The sequence below is a fragment of the Dipteris shenzhenensis genome, chromosome 3 (genome assembly GCF_047967505.1).
Source record: "Dipteris shenzhenensis isolate YYH24624 ecotype China chromosome 3, Dip_SZ_1.0, whole genome shotgun sequence".
Taxonomy (NCBI): Eukaryota; Viridiplantae; Streptophyta; class Polypodiopsida; order Gleicheniales; family Dipteridaceae; genus Dipteris; species Dipteris shenzhenensis.
This window is the reverse complement of record NC_141598.1, coordinates 36,722,652-36,740,733: the sequence shown is the minus strand read 5'-3', so window position 1 is coordinate 36,740,733 and position 18,082 is coordinate 36,722,652. Positions and strand designations below refer to the sequence as shown.

Sequence of the window (18,082 nt, the reverse complement as noted above, 5' to 3'; positions counted from 1 at the left end):
AGAATGAACAATATATTCCGGTGTATCAAACCACTCCCACTATGCAATGAGCTAGGGATATGAATATCGTGAATCGTAGGCTAGCCATCCAATGCTATACTTGTCAAGGCTCACATTGTGCAAGTGAGTGTCCTTACAAGGCAATGGCCAATCAGTCCATAACTTGTTATAAGTGCCACGGACCTCACCTCTTTTAGGATTGTCCTTATAAGGATGACAACCCTTACCTAGAACATTCGCTACTAACCCGAATGATCCATTATGTTCAGGGCGTAAAAATGAAAGCTTCGATCAATTAAATCATTAGTATGCACCTGCTCACAGTGCTCGGGAAGAACAAAAATATCACTTTCATCGGTCCAAAGTTTGGTGGAGTCTATTGCAAAGAAACCGCTACTATGTTTTCTCACTATCGCATGGGGACCGTTGTAAATAGTTCCAAACCATTTTACATCAAGAATGAAAATACTAAATCGTTTGGAATCAACTTCATAGATTTCATGTATGGTTCCACAATAATCCAACTGTGAGGAGAGAAGATTGGTATCCGAATTAGCACTTGCTCGGCTATCTTGTGTGAAGTTAGCCATGACTCCACAATCATATGTGACTCTCTTTGAATCGATGCGTTCCACGCAAAAATGTCGTCCATATTACCATAATGCACTGTACTTTTGTACTGTAAAAGAGCATCATGAAAACAATGAAGATGCATCTATTTTATAGCATATATTGCCACAAATAGTTACTTAATTACATCAAGATGTAAGAAACTTACATGCATCATACATCCAAATGATAACTCTCGCTCGCGCTCGTTTATTATCTCTCCACCATGTTCGGCTTTATGTAGAGCCAGTTGTCGCCAATCAAGTGACCTGTGAGTGGGGAGAAGAGCCAGATCCCATGGATATGGTTGCAATCGCCTGTACATTACTCTGAATCTCATCCTTGCATTTATTCTTTCTGCTTTGGCCGCTTCATATCTCTCAATCCACTTTTGCATCTCCTTGCTATTGAGGACACAACTTATTGAATTTCTCCATTTGCTCTTCGCTCATCTTTCTTTCAATCCCTTTTCCTTGGGGAGCCTCGCCAACGATGCGATCATCATCCTTGTTATGCCAAGCTTGCGGCATATCGAGATCTGTGGATGCAAGAAACTCCGTGATATATACTAATGATTCTTGCACAAGCCATCCCTCTGCCATGCTTACTTCTGGTCTTGCTCTTTGTCTTACAAATCCCTTCAAAGTTTTCATAAACCGCTTGAGAAAAAACATCCACCGACTATAAATGGTACCTGCAATAGCCACCTCATCAACTATGTGTACAAGCAAGTGTACTTGAGTTGTCATAATGCTCGAGGGAAAGTGCTTCTCAAGCAAGCATACAGCTTCGATGGATTCCACCCTAGCCTTCTTGATGCTTGATATGGAGATCTCTTTTTGAGATATCCACCTATTTCACATGCCCATGTAAGATATATTCATAATCAGTCTATAGATTATTTAGCTTAAATTGAAGAAAATGCAATCAATGCGATTTGATAGTAAGCATACCTCACAATACCACTGATCTTGAATATAGCATTTCTAACATCTTCTTGTAAGGACCCTTTTATTGTAATTAGGAGGATGAACTATCAAAGCAATAAAGAAGTCATGTCAACAATATAACATAATCATAATTATGCTAACGCATCACGATTATCAGTACACTAATCCTATAGCTTAGAATGCTTATAAGACCTTGTGCCAATCATGGGACTTGAGCCCACTAAGCTTATTGTCCTTTGAAAATTCTCCTTTCAAGCAATGCATGTACCCTATGGGTGTTTGAAAAGAGGCAATGTCTACCTTGACCGCTGCCTCGTCCCTCGTAGAGAGAATCCATGTTGTTTTCGAGAGGATAATTTTTCCTGAAGCATACACTTGGGGCCATAAACAAGACATCCTATTCATAGCATGGATGGTATCATAATCCATACCCATCGTTGTTAGCATCTTCTTTGCTTCATCTCTTGATGCAGGCATGGTATTTGGTGCATGCAACATCTTCTGGAGCAACCTATCACAATTCAAACATACATAGGCTTCGAATAATGATGATTCGGTACACTAATACTATAGCTTGGAATCCCTAAAAGATATTGAGCAAGCTTAGAATCTTACAACCTAACATTGAGCAAACATTTACATACTCCTGCATTCTTTGAATTAGAGTAACAAAAGTTTGTATTTGTTTGCTCAATAGTAGGCTATTGAAGCTTCACGTGGGAGGAAAGAGAGGAGGAAAGAGAGAGGAAAAGAGATGAGAAAAAGGACAAAAGAGAGGAGATAAGACAGGAAAACAAAGGAGATAAGAGAGAAAAAGAGAGGAGAAAAAAAAGATAGAGGAGATAAGAGAGAAAAAGAGAGGAGAAAAAGGAGATAAGAGAGGAGATAAGAGAGGAGATAAGAGAGAAAAAGAGAGAAAGTGAAAAGAGAAAAAGTGGGGATAAAAGAGAGAAAAAGTGAGAATACAAAGGCTTCGAATAATGATGATTCTCAAACATACATGATGATTCTCAAAACAAACAATATCCAAATAATGAGTCAAATTAAATTAGGAGCTAACCTCATTAAGGCCGAGACACTTGTATTCGATCACCCATACTTTGCTTGCAGATTCAAGATTGAGAGACAAGCACGTAGTTTAGACATCCTAGCACCCACAACTGTGTTGATTGCAACTCTCGCATTTTGACCTCAACCTCTGACATCACGTGTACATGGGATGTAGTGCCCCTAAAAATAGAATCCATCATGTCGACCATACCCTTGTCATCATCCGAGAGACTATAGTCTTGCTCAAAGTGTAAAGGTATATGCGTACCCTCGTCAGCCTCCTCATCCTGTTTTAAGATTTCGTGTAAATATAAGATCTTGTCTCAAGGTTTCGTATTATAATGGTATCCAATATTAACCATGAACTCAAATAGTTTTGACTTACCGATAATCCATCAACACCTACAACACTAACAGTGAGTACTAGTTCGGCCTCCTCCCCATACATCTGCAAGTGGCACATGATAATACGACGTTGATGTCGTACTTCTCACTTAAAATTAGTGCAATGACAATACAACCTCTCCGTAAGCCACTTTGTGCTCCCGGGCATTGGTGCATCATCTGACGAGCTTCCCTTCCATCTGCACACTTCTAAAATCACAACATAAGTTGCAAGGAAATCTATTAACAATAATAAAATAGTCACCTATGAGCTTCTTTTTTAGCTTTTAACAATAAGTGCCCTGAAATGTCGCTATATAGCGACGTTTTTCTCTGTTCCATCACTATATAGTGACACTTTTAAATATAAGTGTTGCTATATAGCGACTAACCAGCGTCGCTATATAAGAGAGGAGGAAAGCGAGGTCTTTGGATATAAGGTGGGAGGAGAGATTGCTTTTCTTATAATAGAGATGCTAAAGAAAGCGCCGTGTCATGGGGTTTTGGGCTTAAGTCCACAGCGTCGCAAAACCCTGTGACACGGCGCTTTCTTTAGCATCTCTATTATGGGAAAAGCAATCTCTCCTCCCACTTTATATCCGACGACCTCACTTTCCTCCTCTCTATTCTCCACTCCTCACCACTACTCAACCCCTCTCCTAACACGTGCTCCCTCTCCACCCTTCTCCCTCTTTGCTTGTGTGAAAAGAAGTTTTTCAAGAAGGTGAGTCTCTTTAAGCAATGTAGGTTCATTTTTTGTGAGATTTTGTTTTGTGAGTGTTGAAGCATTTTTCTCCTTGTATTGCTAAGGCTATGTGCTAAATGGTATGTTTCCTCTCTTTTGTAGGGCCAGTCCACAAAACACCGAGCAAGACTATTCCAGGTAAGAAAGTGCTTCCTCTTTTTTTATTTTGTTATTTTTGTTATTTGCATTGGCCTACAGCTAGCACTTAAGGTGCTAGCTATAGTGATGGGCATAGGAACCCTCTCTTCCCCTCTCTTCCCCTATTCCCTCTTCTTTCCCTCTCTTTTCCCCCTCTCTTTTCATATTCCCTCTTCTTTCCCTCTCTTCCTCTCTTCCTTCTCTTCCTTTTCCCTCTTCTTTATCCCTTCTTTCAATCTCTTTTTACCCTCTCCCTCCTTTCCTTCTCTTGTTTTTTCACTCTTTCAATGGCCTGCCCCCCTCTTCCTTCTCTTATGTTTATGCTCTTTTTCCCTCTTCTTTTTTTCCTCTTTCAATCTCTTTTCCTCTCTCTTTCCTCCTCTCTTTCCCCTCTCTCAATGTCTTTGCATAAGCATATGTATTTGCCTATGCTTAAGCTTTCTCTCTTTTTCTTTTATGCTCATATGCTCATGCATAAGAATAAGCATATCCTTTCCTTCCCTTCTCTTCTTTTTTCCTCACTCTTTCTCTTCTTTTCATAAGCATATGCCTATGCCTATGCATATCCTTCTGCTTTCTTTCTCTTCTTTTTTCCTCTCTTTTTCTCTTCTTTTCATAAGCATATGCCTACGCATGTCCTTCTCCTTCTCCTTCTCTTTCTCTTATGCTTATGCTTATGCATAAGAATAAGCATATCCTTTCCTTCCCTTTCTCTTATGCTTATGCCCTTTTTCCCTCTTCCTTCTCTTATGCTTATGCTTATGCATGAGCATATGTCTCCTTCTCCTCTTTTCCTCTCTCCTTCTCCTCCTCCTTCTCCTCCTCCTTTCCTTCTCTTCTTTTTTCCTCACTCTTTCTCTTCTTTTCATAAGCATATGCCTATGCATATCCTTCTCCTTTCTTTCTCTTCTTTTTCCTCTCTTTTTCTATTCTTTTCATAAGCATATGCCTATGCATGTCCATCTCCTTCTCCTTCTCCTTCTCCTCTCTTCTTTCTCTTATGCTTATGCTTATGCATGAGCATTTGTCTCCTTCTCCTTTTCTCCTCTCTCCCTCTTCTTCTCCTTCTCCTTCTCCTTCTCCTTTCCTTCTCTTCTTTTTTCCTCACTCTTTCTCTTCTTTTCATAAGCATATGCCTATGCCTATGCCTATGCATATCCTTCTCCTTTCTTTCTCTTCTTTTTCTCTTCTTTTCATAAGCATATGCCTATGCATGTCCTTCTCCTTCTCCTTCTTCTTCTCCTTCTCTCTTCTTTCTCTTATTTTTTCCTCTCTTCTTTCTCTTCTCCTTCTCCATCTCTCTCCCTTCTCTTCTTTTTTCCTCTCTTTTTGTCTTCTTTTCATAAGCATATGCCTATGCCTATGCTTATGTTTGTTTTTTGTTTTTTGTTTTCGTGTTTGTGTCTACGTTAGACATGGGATCACATCGCACATCCGACGAGTATGGATAGCCTCGCAGGAGGAGACATCACGATCTTTATTCTCCAGAGGATTTTGATTCCTCTCAGGTGACACCTCAGGGGCCTACCCTTGCGACTACCCCTACTCCTCTCGAACGTAGCACTGCGACTACCCCTAGCCCAACTCCTCTCGGACATAGCACTATGACTACCCCTCGGTAAACTCCTTTGCTAACAGCCCATGGCTTTGTCGGGAGTCCCGACGAGTTTGTAGCATAGATGATCAATGAGGAGGCAGCAAGATTCTTCTCTTTGCTATCTCAGAGGACCTCAGCAATTCCCTCTCCTACATCGACAGTTGGACCTACTGCCTAGCCGTCCCCTCATGCCCCTTCGATCGAGGGGTCATCACCTAGGCGTGTCCATTGTAAGGGAAGGAAGAGTAGGAGGGGCTGCTTATGTTGTGTTGACTTGGGAGATGTAGACGAGTCAACACACTCACATCCCTATAGGTCTCCACTTGGTCCCAAGACCCAATATGAGTCAAGTCCCTTGCCCTCTCCTACTCCCACTGCTACTCCTTACTCTGGAAGCGCTTGTACAAACACCACTCGCTCTGACTCTACCACTACCATGAGTCCTCCTTACCTAGTTGAGGACCTCTCCTATCAAATCACGACTACCAGAGAGATAATAGAAGATAGAAAGGGCAAAGCAGTTTATCTAACCCTTGTAAATTGGGTCCACAGCAAGTTGCGATGGGTCATCTTCCTACAGATGCAAAGACACGACACATGTTTCGCATAGAAACAAAGCTGTGGTTTATTGAGCAGGAGGCAATGGGAGCAACGGTCGATTGGGCTGAGGTGGTTGCTCACACGGTATAAGTCTACTCCTACTTGTAATCTCACTTTTTAAATTGTTTTATTCTTTAAGTTCCAATCTAATTTTCAATTAATATGGTTTCACTCTTAGAGTCAAAGCTCGAGTGTCCCATCACTGGAGGCAAGTGATCACGAGGGCCAGGGTTCAGACATAGCTCACGAGGGTTAGGGAGCGGGCGCAGCTCACGAGGACCAAGGATTAGGCCAGCAAGACAAGGACGAGGAGGATGACGATGATTCGAATGAGTAGTAGTAGTTTGCATATACTTCGCCATGTATATCATTTCGTATATCGGCTCGTTTGAGCGATTTTATATCACCCTTTTCAAAAGGGTAATTTTGTAACAAACAATGTTGTATATCTTCGACATGTATATGCTTTTGTTGCTCGATCATTTCATTTGAGCGATTTTGTATCACCCTTTTCGCAAGGGAAATTTTATAATAAAAAACTTTTTTTTAATAATTACAAAAAAAAACATTAGTGGGGCAAAATAGGGCTTGCTATGGCCCTGTTTAGCCCCACTAATGCTTTTTTTTTCTCTGTTAAATATAGCGACGTTACCAGTGTCGCTATATAGTGACGTTTATTAGCATCGCTATATAACGACACTTATATAGCAACCGTTCTTTTTCGATGATTATAACGACGTTAATAACGACCTTTACGCTCGTTTAAAAAAAAAATAGTGTAAAAAATGTCAGTATTTTCATAAAAAAAGGGCCTATGCCTTGTAGTGCTCTCTCTCTCTCTCTCTCTCTTTTCTCTGTCTCTCTCTCTCTCTCTCTTCTCTCTCCTCTCTCTCTCTCTCTCTCTCTCTCTCTCTCTTTCTCTCTCTACTGGTCCCTTACCCCACTGTCCCTGATGTTACGAAATGCAGTGGCGCTAGTGTGGAGTGTTTGACTTGGGCTGTCACCCGCTTGGAGACCCGCACCAAGCGTGTCAACATGTCGCGTGTCAAGACTGGATATCCACGTATCAGAGTGGCTTGTAGTCTGGCCAGACCTCGGAGTTAGATCCTAGCACTGGTGATTGCACCACATGGCAGTCCACGGAGTAGATAACTGACACGGTGACACGTGGTGCCATGTAGAAGATTGTGGTATGTGTCGCAGACTGTGCCCGCCTACACGTGCACCTCTACATCACCAGACATGTGTTCCACCCATGCTACGAGCCATGGATATTTATTCCTCTACAGCCACCATTTTTATGGCTTTATGAATTTGCATATGCCAACGTGGGCCCTGCAGATTACCACGTCTTGTTCAGTATGCCATGTGGCATGATGATAGCTCCTCCATTCCTCCGCCTATGGCAATTGTAGTCTTTTGCACCTCGCTATTGTCTGGCCCGTGTTGCCATGTGGTTTTCTACACGGAACCTTTCTACACCATCCTCTCGAACTACTCCTGTGAACCTCCCGCTGAGCTACCCCGAACCTACACAATGCAACGCCCTTTTTCTCCAACAATGCAGATGCCTCCATAGATCTCCACTCCCTCTAAGCCTCTCTCCTCTCTCCCCCAACCTCCGACAAACCTCCCTTCTCTCACGTACAGGATTAAGCGCCTTAAGGAATATAAGAGATGATAAAACCCTTAATACTTGTGCCACCTAGCTTACTTATGCATCCATGGTATATACTCTAAATTCACTTGTTGCAACTCCAAAAGCATGCAAAATTTTTAATGTTTTAGGTATATTTTAAGCCCTTAATTCTACAAGTTGTAGGTTTTAATAGATAATCGTAAAGTGTATATTTATTCCAATGTTGGAAGGTGGAGCATTAAACTTAGGAATGAACGTGATTGAACTAGTTTCAAACACTCCAAAGATTAGCGGAGGCTCTGCATTAAATTACTATAAGCAAGTACTGTTATTTTGTGGCTTAGAGTTAGTAACTAGATCCAAGCAAGTAGCTATATTGACATAGAATAGTTTTTATTTCTATGTTGTAATTTTAGGATACAACCACACGTATTGTTTTTAGAAAATTGAATTAGCACATAGCAATTTGAATTTGGTACATAGCACTTTGTATTCAATTAACACATAGCACTTTATGCTTTGCACATAATACTATGGGGGAAGAGTTACCACACTTCCTTACCAAAGATATAAGACCAAGGAATGTGCCCTTCTTTGAGTTCATTTCAATTTGCATTTGGCAGAAAGCACTTTTAATTTTGCACATAGCATTTTGCATCTAGCATACAGCATTTTGCATTTGGCTTATAGTACTTTGCATTTAGTACATAACCACACATTTGTGTGAGGGGAAAGTTGGCACACTTCCTCTCCAAAAATTATAAGACCAAGGAACATGCCCTTCCTTGGGTTTGTATCTAGCACATAGCAATTTGCATATAGCACATAGAAATTGAGTTTAACACATAGCACTTTGCACTTGTCGAATACTTCTATAGAATTTATCTTCTAATTCATTTCAACTTCATTTGCCAAAAAGCACTTTTAGTTTTGCACATAGCATTTTGAATATGGCATATAGCACTTTGCATTTGGCTTATATTACTTTGCATTTACCACATAATCGCACATTTGTGTGGAGGGAGAGTTGGCACACTTACTCTCCAAAAATTATAAGACCAAGGAATGTGCCCTTCCTTGGGTTCATATTGATTTGTATCGAGGACATAGCAATTTGTATGTAGCACATAGCAATTTGAGTTTAGCACATAGCACTTTGCATTTGGTACATTGCACTTTGCACTTATTGGATACTTTTGCAGAATTCGTCTTCTTAGTCATTTCAATTTGCATTTGCCACAAAGCAATTTTAATTTTGCACATAGCATTTTGAATCTGGCATATAGCACTTTGCATTTGGCTTATAGTACTTTGCATTTAGCACATAACCACACATTTGTGTGGGGGGAGAGTTGGCACACTTCCTCTCCAAAAATTATAAGACTAAGGAATGTGCCCTTCCTTGGGTTCATATCAATTTGGATAGCAATTTGTATATAGCACATAGCAATTTGTATATAGCACATAGCAATTTGAGTTTAGCACATGGAAATCTGCATTTGGCTTATAGTACTTTGCATTTAGCATATCACCACACATTTCTTGGAGACTTACTCTCCAAAAATTATACAACCAAGGAAAGTGCCCTTTCTTAGGCCCATAACACTTTAAATTGATCACATAACATTTTGCATTTACCATATAGCAATTTGAATTTGGCACCTAGAACTTCATTTTGTACATGGAACCTTACATTTCATATGTATTAACCACTTGTTAGTGTGGGAGGAGAATCTTGCACGGATATCTTTATGCATCGCATGCTTAAACAAGCTAGTTTCATGGCTCTCATCAAGGGCTATTCACCTGCATACTTGTTTAGGACAATAAGGAAAATTCAAACAAACTTGCTAGAGCAGCACAATCCTTGAAGCATAAATGGAACATGCAAATGAATCTTTCTGCCTACCTAAACATTGGAGTAAGGAGAGCAAATGTCATGGTGTGGGCGGCCTAGAATCCATGCAATGCTTCTAGATTTTGCTTAGTATGTCATGGCCTAAACTGCAAAATGGAGAATAAGAAAAAGCTCACCTTTGATAATTCGAAAAATAAATGACACTACACGACATATGGACATCGAAATAAAGTACTTTCACTTCCAAAAGACTATAGAGATTGCAACATGTTCAACGGATTGGGAGAAATTGAACCACCGATCCTCATCAATGTGTTCAATGCTTGGCATTTGAATCTGGCTTTCCATAGAAGGAAATGGAAATCAACCCTCTTCTACTTTTTTCCTTGGTAGTTTTTGTGAGACTCTTTCGTCTAGCCAAGCCTTGATGTCAAAGAATATGACTTCTGCATCGTCATCATATTCCCTTGCTAATAACGCATGCCACATATTTTCGTAGAGCTTGAGAGTCTTGTCAATGCCCTTGGCAATCTCGAAAAGGGATTTACTAACAGTAGGGTCAGTGACAACATCACGGCCACCATGCATAACGATGAATGGAAGGCTTAGAGGGTCTCCCTGCATCTCGCTGAGGCTGGGGACTTAGAGGCTGCTCATTCAGCATCAGCTCGTTTCATGGGAATAACATCCCCCTGTGTCTACGTTGAGGAGTTGCAAGCAAAAGCAAATAGGTTGAACCTCCTGCAACTTGCTATGCAGGTCTTTAGCACAAGGGAATGAATGCCGCTGTTGGCAATTTTAGAGAATAATAACCTCATTTTACCAGTTCAGCCAGTCTAGCAGTGGAATGATGGGCTGGGATTTGGAAAATCCAGGCAGCCAAGGCAGTAGTCCACTGCCTGGAAAATGGCATCACTCAGCATTTTGCATGGACGGGGCTGTAAAAGGATCCTGCCAGTAGGACTCCCCAAGCTCCACTAGTTGGTGCGAGGAGGCCCTCTTACGTCTTGAAGACACTCACTCAAATACAAAGTGACCCTCAACAATTCCCAGGCTGTACCGAGCCTGGGTTTACCTGCATACCTACATGGGCTTGACTTGGATAGTGCCAATTCAAAGTGACCCTCAGCAATTCCCAGGCCTACGGAGCCTGTTACCTACATACCTGCGCAGGCTCTACTTGGACAGTGCCAATTTAGTGGGGTCTTTGAAGGAAAGGTCCTTAATTCTTTGGTTGGAACAATGCCCCAAGTGGGAACGATCATACTCAAGAAAGTAAACATTTGAGGGAGAGGCCAGGGCAGCTTAATCGAGTCAGATTTCTTCACATTGGGGAGCTAGAGTGCCATCGAAAGCGTCAGGGGTGGTGAGAATTATATCGATGTTGCAAAGTAAGGCAAATTTCAAGCAACATTTTCTCGAAGTCGCTCACTAGGCTCAAAAGAGAGAGATCAATTCTCTATTGCCATGTCATAGCAAACAACCTGCAAGTCTTGGTATAGAGGAAATCTTGGAACAAATCTTCAGGTTGAAATGGAGGGGTTAACGGCCTGAAATTAGAGGGAGCAGACAATGAGAATGGATCACAACATCCGGCTGGAGGTGAAGTAGAGAATCCTACAGTTGCAGTGGCTCATGCAGAGCTGCGAGACAAAAGGGAGGGATCGTGTCTTTGGCATGTGTATGGCTTGGAGAGCGTACCTTCAGCATTTGTCATCTGTGCTACCATATGCGATCGAAGAAATTGATTGTCTTTGTAGTCATACTGGTTGTCGTCTCGAAGATTTGACTGGGTAATCTTGGATGGAATCATGTGCGTAGGAAACACCAACAAGATGGTCTTCATCGTCATCATCTGGGTCTGATTCAGCTGGGGGCAAAGCATTAGTAGTGTCCAGCCACAGCATCACAGATTGTTACTCCGATGATGTCACATTGGTTCTGACTCTACTGAATTTTTCATTCCAAAAACCTGGCTCTTCGGAAGAGAGAGAGAGAGATAGAGAGAAGAGAGAGCCATTCTCGCTCAAAACCAAGAGTTGTTCCCGATGCAAGGGAGCAGTTGGGGTCTGCGATGTTTATTGTAGCCGATTTCAGGCGTTACTCCTCTAAAGTTGCGAAAATGGAGAAGGACATTGTAGCTCCTTACAAGCATGTCATACCTACATTCGAGGATGATGTAACTACGTATGAAAGCAGAGAAATCTTGCTGTTCTTTAAGGGGAGAGGGAGGTGGGTGGAGGAAACAATGAAGGTCGAGGTGAGGAGGGAGGGAGTTCCTGATGCAAGGGAGCAATTGGGGTCTGCAATGTTTATTGTAGCCGATTTCAGGCGTTACTCCTCCAAAGTTACGAAAATGGAGAACAAGCACGTTATACCTACATTCGAGGACGATGTAACTACGTATGAAAGTAGAGAAATCTTGTTGTTCTTTCAAGGGGAGAGGGAGGTGGGTGGAGGAAACAATGAAGGTTGAGGTAGGAGCGAGGGAGGGAGGAGATGTCGATGGCATGGCAGGAAGGAAGAGGAGGAGATGGAGATAGAGAATGTGGCTATGGGAGAAGCTATCTCCCTTGAGATTTTGCAAGAAACGAAATGATGGAAGTTAGGAAATGTGGCATCGGTTGAACTTCACAAAAGAAATAAAAAGTATTAAAGTTTATTTAAATCATTTAACAAGTGGCTCAATGAGAGGCCAGATTTTCGTTTCATTCCACAATGCTACCTGCCTAATGAACGTGATTTAACTCATTGGAATGAACGTGATTGAACCACTCCAACATTATCGGAGGATTTGGCGCGCTGCCTTGAATTACTAAGCAAGCATTGTGATTTTGTGGCTAAGAATTAGGCTTGCATAACGTTTTTGAACATTTTTTGCAGATTTGAACATGACCCAAGGACGTGACGATAGCGTACATACAATTGATCATGCGAACGCATGACATTTTTGAAATATGTGGATCTTTGTTGATCCAGCACACGTTGAAATCTCTACTTACAGCCGGCTTTTGCTAGCAATTTCCGTCGTTTGATTGTTGTGTCCAAAGAATCGCGGTTGCTGGCCGCCAAGATCTGTTCGAATGAATTTAGTTATACTTGGTCGACAGGGCTGTGAGCTGCCGGCCTGTACCGGCAATTTCCATGCATGGTGGAGTTCATTGTTCTGATTTGTTCATGGTTGCCACCTGGTTGGTACCTGATTGCTGCTATAAAACAAAGCGTCTCGACGTTGGCATCTGCAACTAGTCATTGTTGCTAGCTAGCTGATGATCGCTGCTATAACCGCCAGCTTCCAGGTGCGCATCAGTCGTCCAACTTAACGATTCCTCCTCGAAGATAAAAGGAACAGACGTACTTTGATGGGCTGTCAGCACTTCTTGTTTGCTACTAGTTTCCCTTGTCCAAAACTGTAAATTGCAATGCTGATCAAGGTTGCTGCTGCCACTAATTCCGTCGTGTACAACTGTAATAGATACTGTCGCTGAGCGGGAGAGATTGTTGCTTCGTAATTGCGAAACTATTAGCGATTTGTCGTTGATGCGCGCTGCGATGCTAACTGTCCGTCGTACGGGGTTGTCGCAGGGTCGCATGCGGGCTGAAATCTTCTTCAAGGGCCTCAAAAGCCTTCAAGGCTACAGGAATCAAGAGGTGATAACTCGCAGCAGGAGAGGAAAACGCTCGAGATGATTTACTTTTCATGATCAAAAGCGAGCGAGAGGCCGGCGTAAGAAGGGGAAGAAACGCATAGATAGATGATATAGTACGTGACAAAGGTGCACTGCTACGGAGCTTTTTATTTTCCTAGAGCTGGCTGTAAAGTTTCGATCTATAGCTCCGTCATCTGAAACCTATAGATCTTTCTGTTTTTATCCAATAAACCAAAGTTTGAACCTTCTTTTTGACAGACTTGAGGAGTGATTACGTTGTATTGTTGTTTCCTGTTTCTGCACAGTGAGGTTGAGTTCAGCCCGGATATGCTAAGGTGTAAACCTTGCGCGCGATACTTTGTCAAATGCCAGTGCTGCAAAACATTTGTTCTTTGCAGTTTTGAACTGCAAACACGTTGTCTGCACGATATATTTTGTCTCATCATTGTTAAATGCAAAAGTTGAGTGGCTCGAGGCTACAGCCTCCCTTTGATCGTCTTTTTGAGAGTTTCCAAGTGCTGTATGGAGGAGATTCCATTGCTATAACTTTGCTTGCTACTTTTCTACTACCCAATTATATCTTAAAACCTGTAAGGTCAGTAATCGATTGCTATTTTGCTCCTTTGCTCGCTTCTTCGCTAGTACCCAATATCGCTACTAGTTTTGGAACAGTTCGGAGCTGCAAATCCTTCATGTTTAGAGCACGAGCATGCCCTCAAAACCAGCCGTCTCTACTACCCTAAACTGTTGTTGTCACACGACAGTCTGTAACTGCAACGACCTTATCTGCACGAGAATATTGCTCATCAGTGATTGTTGCTTTATAGTTGCGCCACCCAAAACCAGCGAGCTTTCAAGCGCTTTCAATTGCTGCGTGAGAATTGGCTTTCGGTTGCGTACTGTAACAATAAACATGAGCTTCGTGAACAAAATTCCCCCCCGTGCAGTTTGTCTTGCACACTAACAATTTTCCACAACTGAACTAAGCTCTTCACCATCTTTTCTCTTCTTCCATCCATCCTATAGCTAAATGGAGCAGCCACTTGATCCCATTCGTCATGCACAAGCTGCCTTGCTCCCCAATCGGCCTCATCAACCACCTCCTCCTGATCATCATCTGCCTCCCCGCAGAATGTTTTCATTCCCACCTCTTCGATTCCACCAAACCTACTACTTCCTCCACGTCTCTTACTTCCTCCTCCTTGCAGCTTTCGGCACCCTCGTCCTCCTGCTTTCGCCCAAGAAAGCTTCCCAGCCCCTCAGCTTAGTAGACGCACTCTACACTTCTGCCTCCGCCATTTCTGTCACTGGCCTCATGTGCGTGCCTGTCGAGTCCCTCAACCCCTTCGATAGCGTCTTTATCCTGCTGCTGTCCATCCTTGGAAGCCACATGGTCACTTCCATCCTGCCCTTGTACCACAAGCGTCTCAAGTTCCGGCGTTTTGCTGCTGTTGAACGGGCCTCCTGGGATCATCACATAGACAAGCTCTCTGGCACACAACCTCAAGCTGCTTTAGAATTCGGATCACATCCTGCTCGCGATCTACAGCTTGCTGTAGACGCAGAAAAAAGTCAAGTACATGCCAAAGCTGAAGAACATGTCATCAAATGCGAAGGAAAAGCCGGCGACAAAATGAGCACCGAGATGGATCCATACATATTGGATGGATATGAAAAGAATAACCTATGGAGGCGAATTTTAAATGCTTTGTCAACAATGACGCTTCCATCCAGTACAAGGAGACAAAATGCAGGTAAGCATACAAGAAAAGGATGGGCAAGTGCAATCCAGGATACGATATGCGAAACAACAGTAACCTCGTCAACGAACGCTTTAACGGAGGAAGCAAGGCAGGATGAATTGCACATCGTCAGTAGCCGTCCTCTGTTTAATCGTAGGAGCCTAGAATACGAAGCTCTGACAGCTCTAAGCTCTGTTATTGTCGCATACTTTCTAGCGGTGCAATTTGCTGGATTTCTAGTCATTGAATCAACCTTTCTGCTTTCACGGCCGGCGCAGCGTCTTCTCCACGATAAGAGAATCGATTACACTTTCTTTGCATGGTTCTCTGCCATATCAGCGTTCGGAAACTCCGGGTTGTCTCTCTTAAACGACAGCCTGATAGAGTTTCGAAAGTCTATTCCTATACTGCTTTTTCTCTCTGTCTTGATTCTGATGGGAAACACATTGTTCGCACCATGCCTAAGATTGATAATCTGGATATTGCACCGGTTCGAGAAAAGCCAGAGGAGAAGATCGGCTTACGCTTACTTGCTCAAATACCCCCGTAGCTGCTACACTCATCTATTTCCAGAGCACCCTACGTTGTGGCTAGTAGCTGCTGTGCTAGCCTTTACCACTGTGCAGCTAGTCTTCATCTCTGCGCTTGATTGGGACTCCCAGGTTCTGGACGGACTGACTAGTGTCCAGAAATTCGTGAACATCATCTTCCAATCCATCACAACGCGCAACGCCGGTGAAAATGTGCTGAACATCGCAGAATTATCGCCACCGGTTCTGCTGTTATACGTCGGTCTGATGTGAGTAGATATCTACCACAAATACGTGCGGCTTCAAGTAAAGTCTACCATTATAGCTAGCTCCCGAACGATCCAAATGTCTGATGCAGCTTTTTTTTCTGCGTTCTCGATGCAGGTACCTTTCCGTCTATCCCGTTTTCTTGACCAGGCAGAACACGATTGCAATACGAGAGAGCTCCCTCGATATCCTCCATCGGCCGCAAGCTGACGGTCATAGCATTATTGTTCAGTCAAGGAAGCTCTTAGCGCGTGATTCAACTTACTTGTTTCTCTCAGTTTTTATCATATGTATGATAGAGAACGAGAGTATCTCAGGCGATCCATTGAACTATTCCATTTTCAACATAATCTTCGAGACTGTCAGGTACTAGCACTCAGCTACGCCTTGAGACAACGAACTTCACTTAAGTCAAGTTCGTGCGATGAACAGTTACTTGCAATACCACTCCCATTTCTCGAAAAGAAAGCAGAATTAGCGTACCGTGCGCAAAAGTTTTTGTCCGAAGTCACAGACTTATCTTCTGATATTCATCGCTGCTTTTTTAATTTTGTCCTGAATTCCGGTGTTGAAAACGCCGCCCAAAATATCGTTCTCAAGTGGTCTGCTTTCGCAGTGCTTACGGGAATGTGGGACTATCGATCGGCTATAGTTGTGCCCTGACAAAGGACAAGGCGACTTGTGAAGACGTCCCATACAGTCTCTCTGGGAAATGGAGCAGTATGGGGAAATTGATGCTAGTGGTTGTGATGCTGTTAGGAAGACATCGAGGTCTTCCAGAGAACGTGGACTCAGCACTCCAAATGCCCAGCAGCGCCCGCTTTGATCCCGGTTATCTGCACGAGGAGGTGAATTTTCCATGTTCACACTCACTGAAGGATGACAAGGCCGGGAGTTCGAGTAATCATGCAACGGATCAGCGTGAAATGAGTTCAGACAGTGACGCCGTTGCGGTGGAAGAACTTGGCAGCCACGGCGAGCCGATCTAAAACTACACCAGAAAGTTGCATAGTTTATTAAATCCAAGGCTCCGCTTTTGCGGTGAATAAAGCGCCATTTGCCCTGAAAAGTAGAGAACGTGTCCATGGCAGAGGTGGTGGGCTGTTCACTTCAGATGACAGCCACACCAGAGACTGAAGTAGTACTCACGTACAGTTTACACGGCGGACGGAAAGTTATTTTCCAAAACTATGCCCGATTATATAAAAATAGTATCATCAATTCTCCATACTTCCGAATGACCCATTCTCCCATTGAAAGCGCCCATGATAGGTAAACACACGTCCAGGTTCAAGCGGGCGAAGGCTGTCGCACAGCATTTTGGAGTCCAAAACAATTGAATCACAGGTGCTACGCAATTGCAGTAAATCGACTACCATCAAGATCGCCACAGTAAGACTATTTTCAAAAAAATAAAAACTAAAACAAGAGGGAGCCCAGCAAGAGTAAGACTTAAGTCATGCTACGTGCAATCAACAATATTATTGCTCCGGACGGCATGTGTCTACGTCATTGAACGTGGGGGATGCTTCTACATGAAAGATTTATGAACATTTGAAAGACTACATCTCTATATCATTGGAAGTGAGGGATGTAGCTCCATGAAAAATTAGAAGTTTTCACACCAGTCCTATTCGGATCAATCAGATGCTCGTTCCAACCTTCACGATACAATACAAACTTCTACACCCTAGCTAATTCTAACCTTCTATAATTCAATAAAAACTTCCAAGTCTTCTCCACAACAATTCTCAGCTTCATCTTTCACCAGATGTGTGTACTTAATCAAGCATTTGAAGCATTAGATCAATCTCCCAGATGATCAATCTCCACATTTTCTCCACAACAATTCTCAGCTTCATCTTTGCCGAGATGTGTGTGCTTAATCAAGCATCTCAAGCATTAGATCAACTCCCAATGATCCTAATTATTCAATCTCCACATCTTCTCCACAACAATTCTCAACTTCATCTTTGATGAGATGTGTATGCCTAATCAAGCATCTCAAGCATTAATCAATCTACCACATGATCCTAATTATCAAAGATGTGTATGCTTAATCAGGCATCTCAAGCATTAGATCAATCTCCCATTATCAAAGATGTGTATACTTAATCAAGCATCTCAAGCATTAGATCAATCTCCCACATGATCGTAATTATCAATCTCCTACATGATCCTTTAGGAACACATCCAGGGTATCATGCTCATTATTTGCTACGTCTTTGATGTTCTTCATATCAAAAGGCTAGATACTCCACATGTAGGTTTGAGTAAAACTTTGAGGAGCTTAAAGTGTTATCTCTTGTGGAGGTTATATAGG

The 18,082-nt window shown here is 42.5% G+C and overlaps 1 protein-coding gene across 1 annotated transcript; it reads left to right on the top strand.

Moving 5' to 3' along the window:
• The first annotated feature begins 14,250 nt into the window (after positions 1-14,250).
• Positions 14,251-16,748, top strand: LOC147903727 (cation transporter HKT1;1-like). Its single transcript, XM_087372251.1, has 3 exons — positions 14,251-15,761; positions 15,877-16,125; positions 16,376-16,748. The coding sequence occupies exons 1-3, from the start codon at positions 14,251-14,253 to the stop codon at positions 16,746-16,748; spliced, it is 2,133 nt and encodes a 710-aa protein (XP_087228377.1).
• Positions 16,749-18,082: the final 1,334 nt, after the last annotated feature.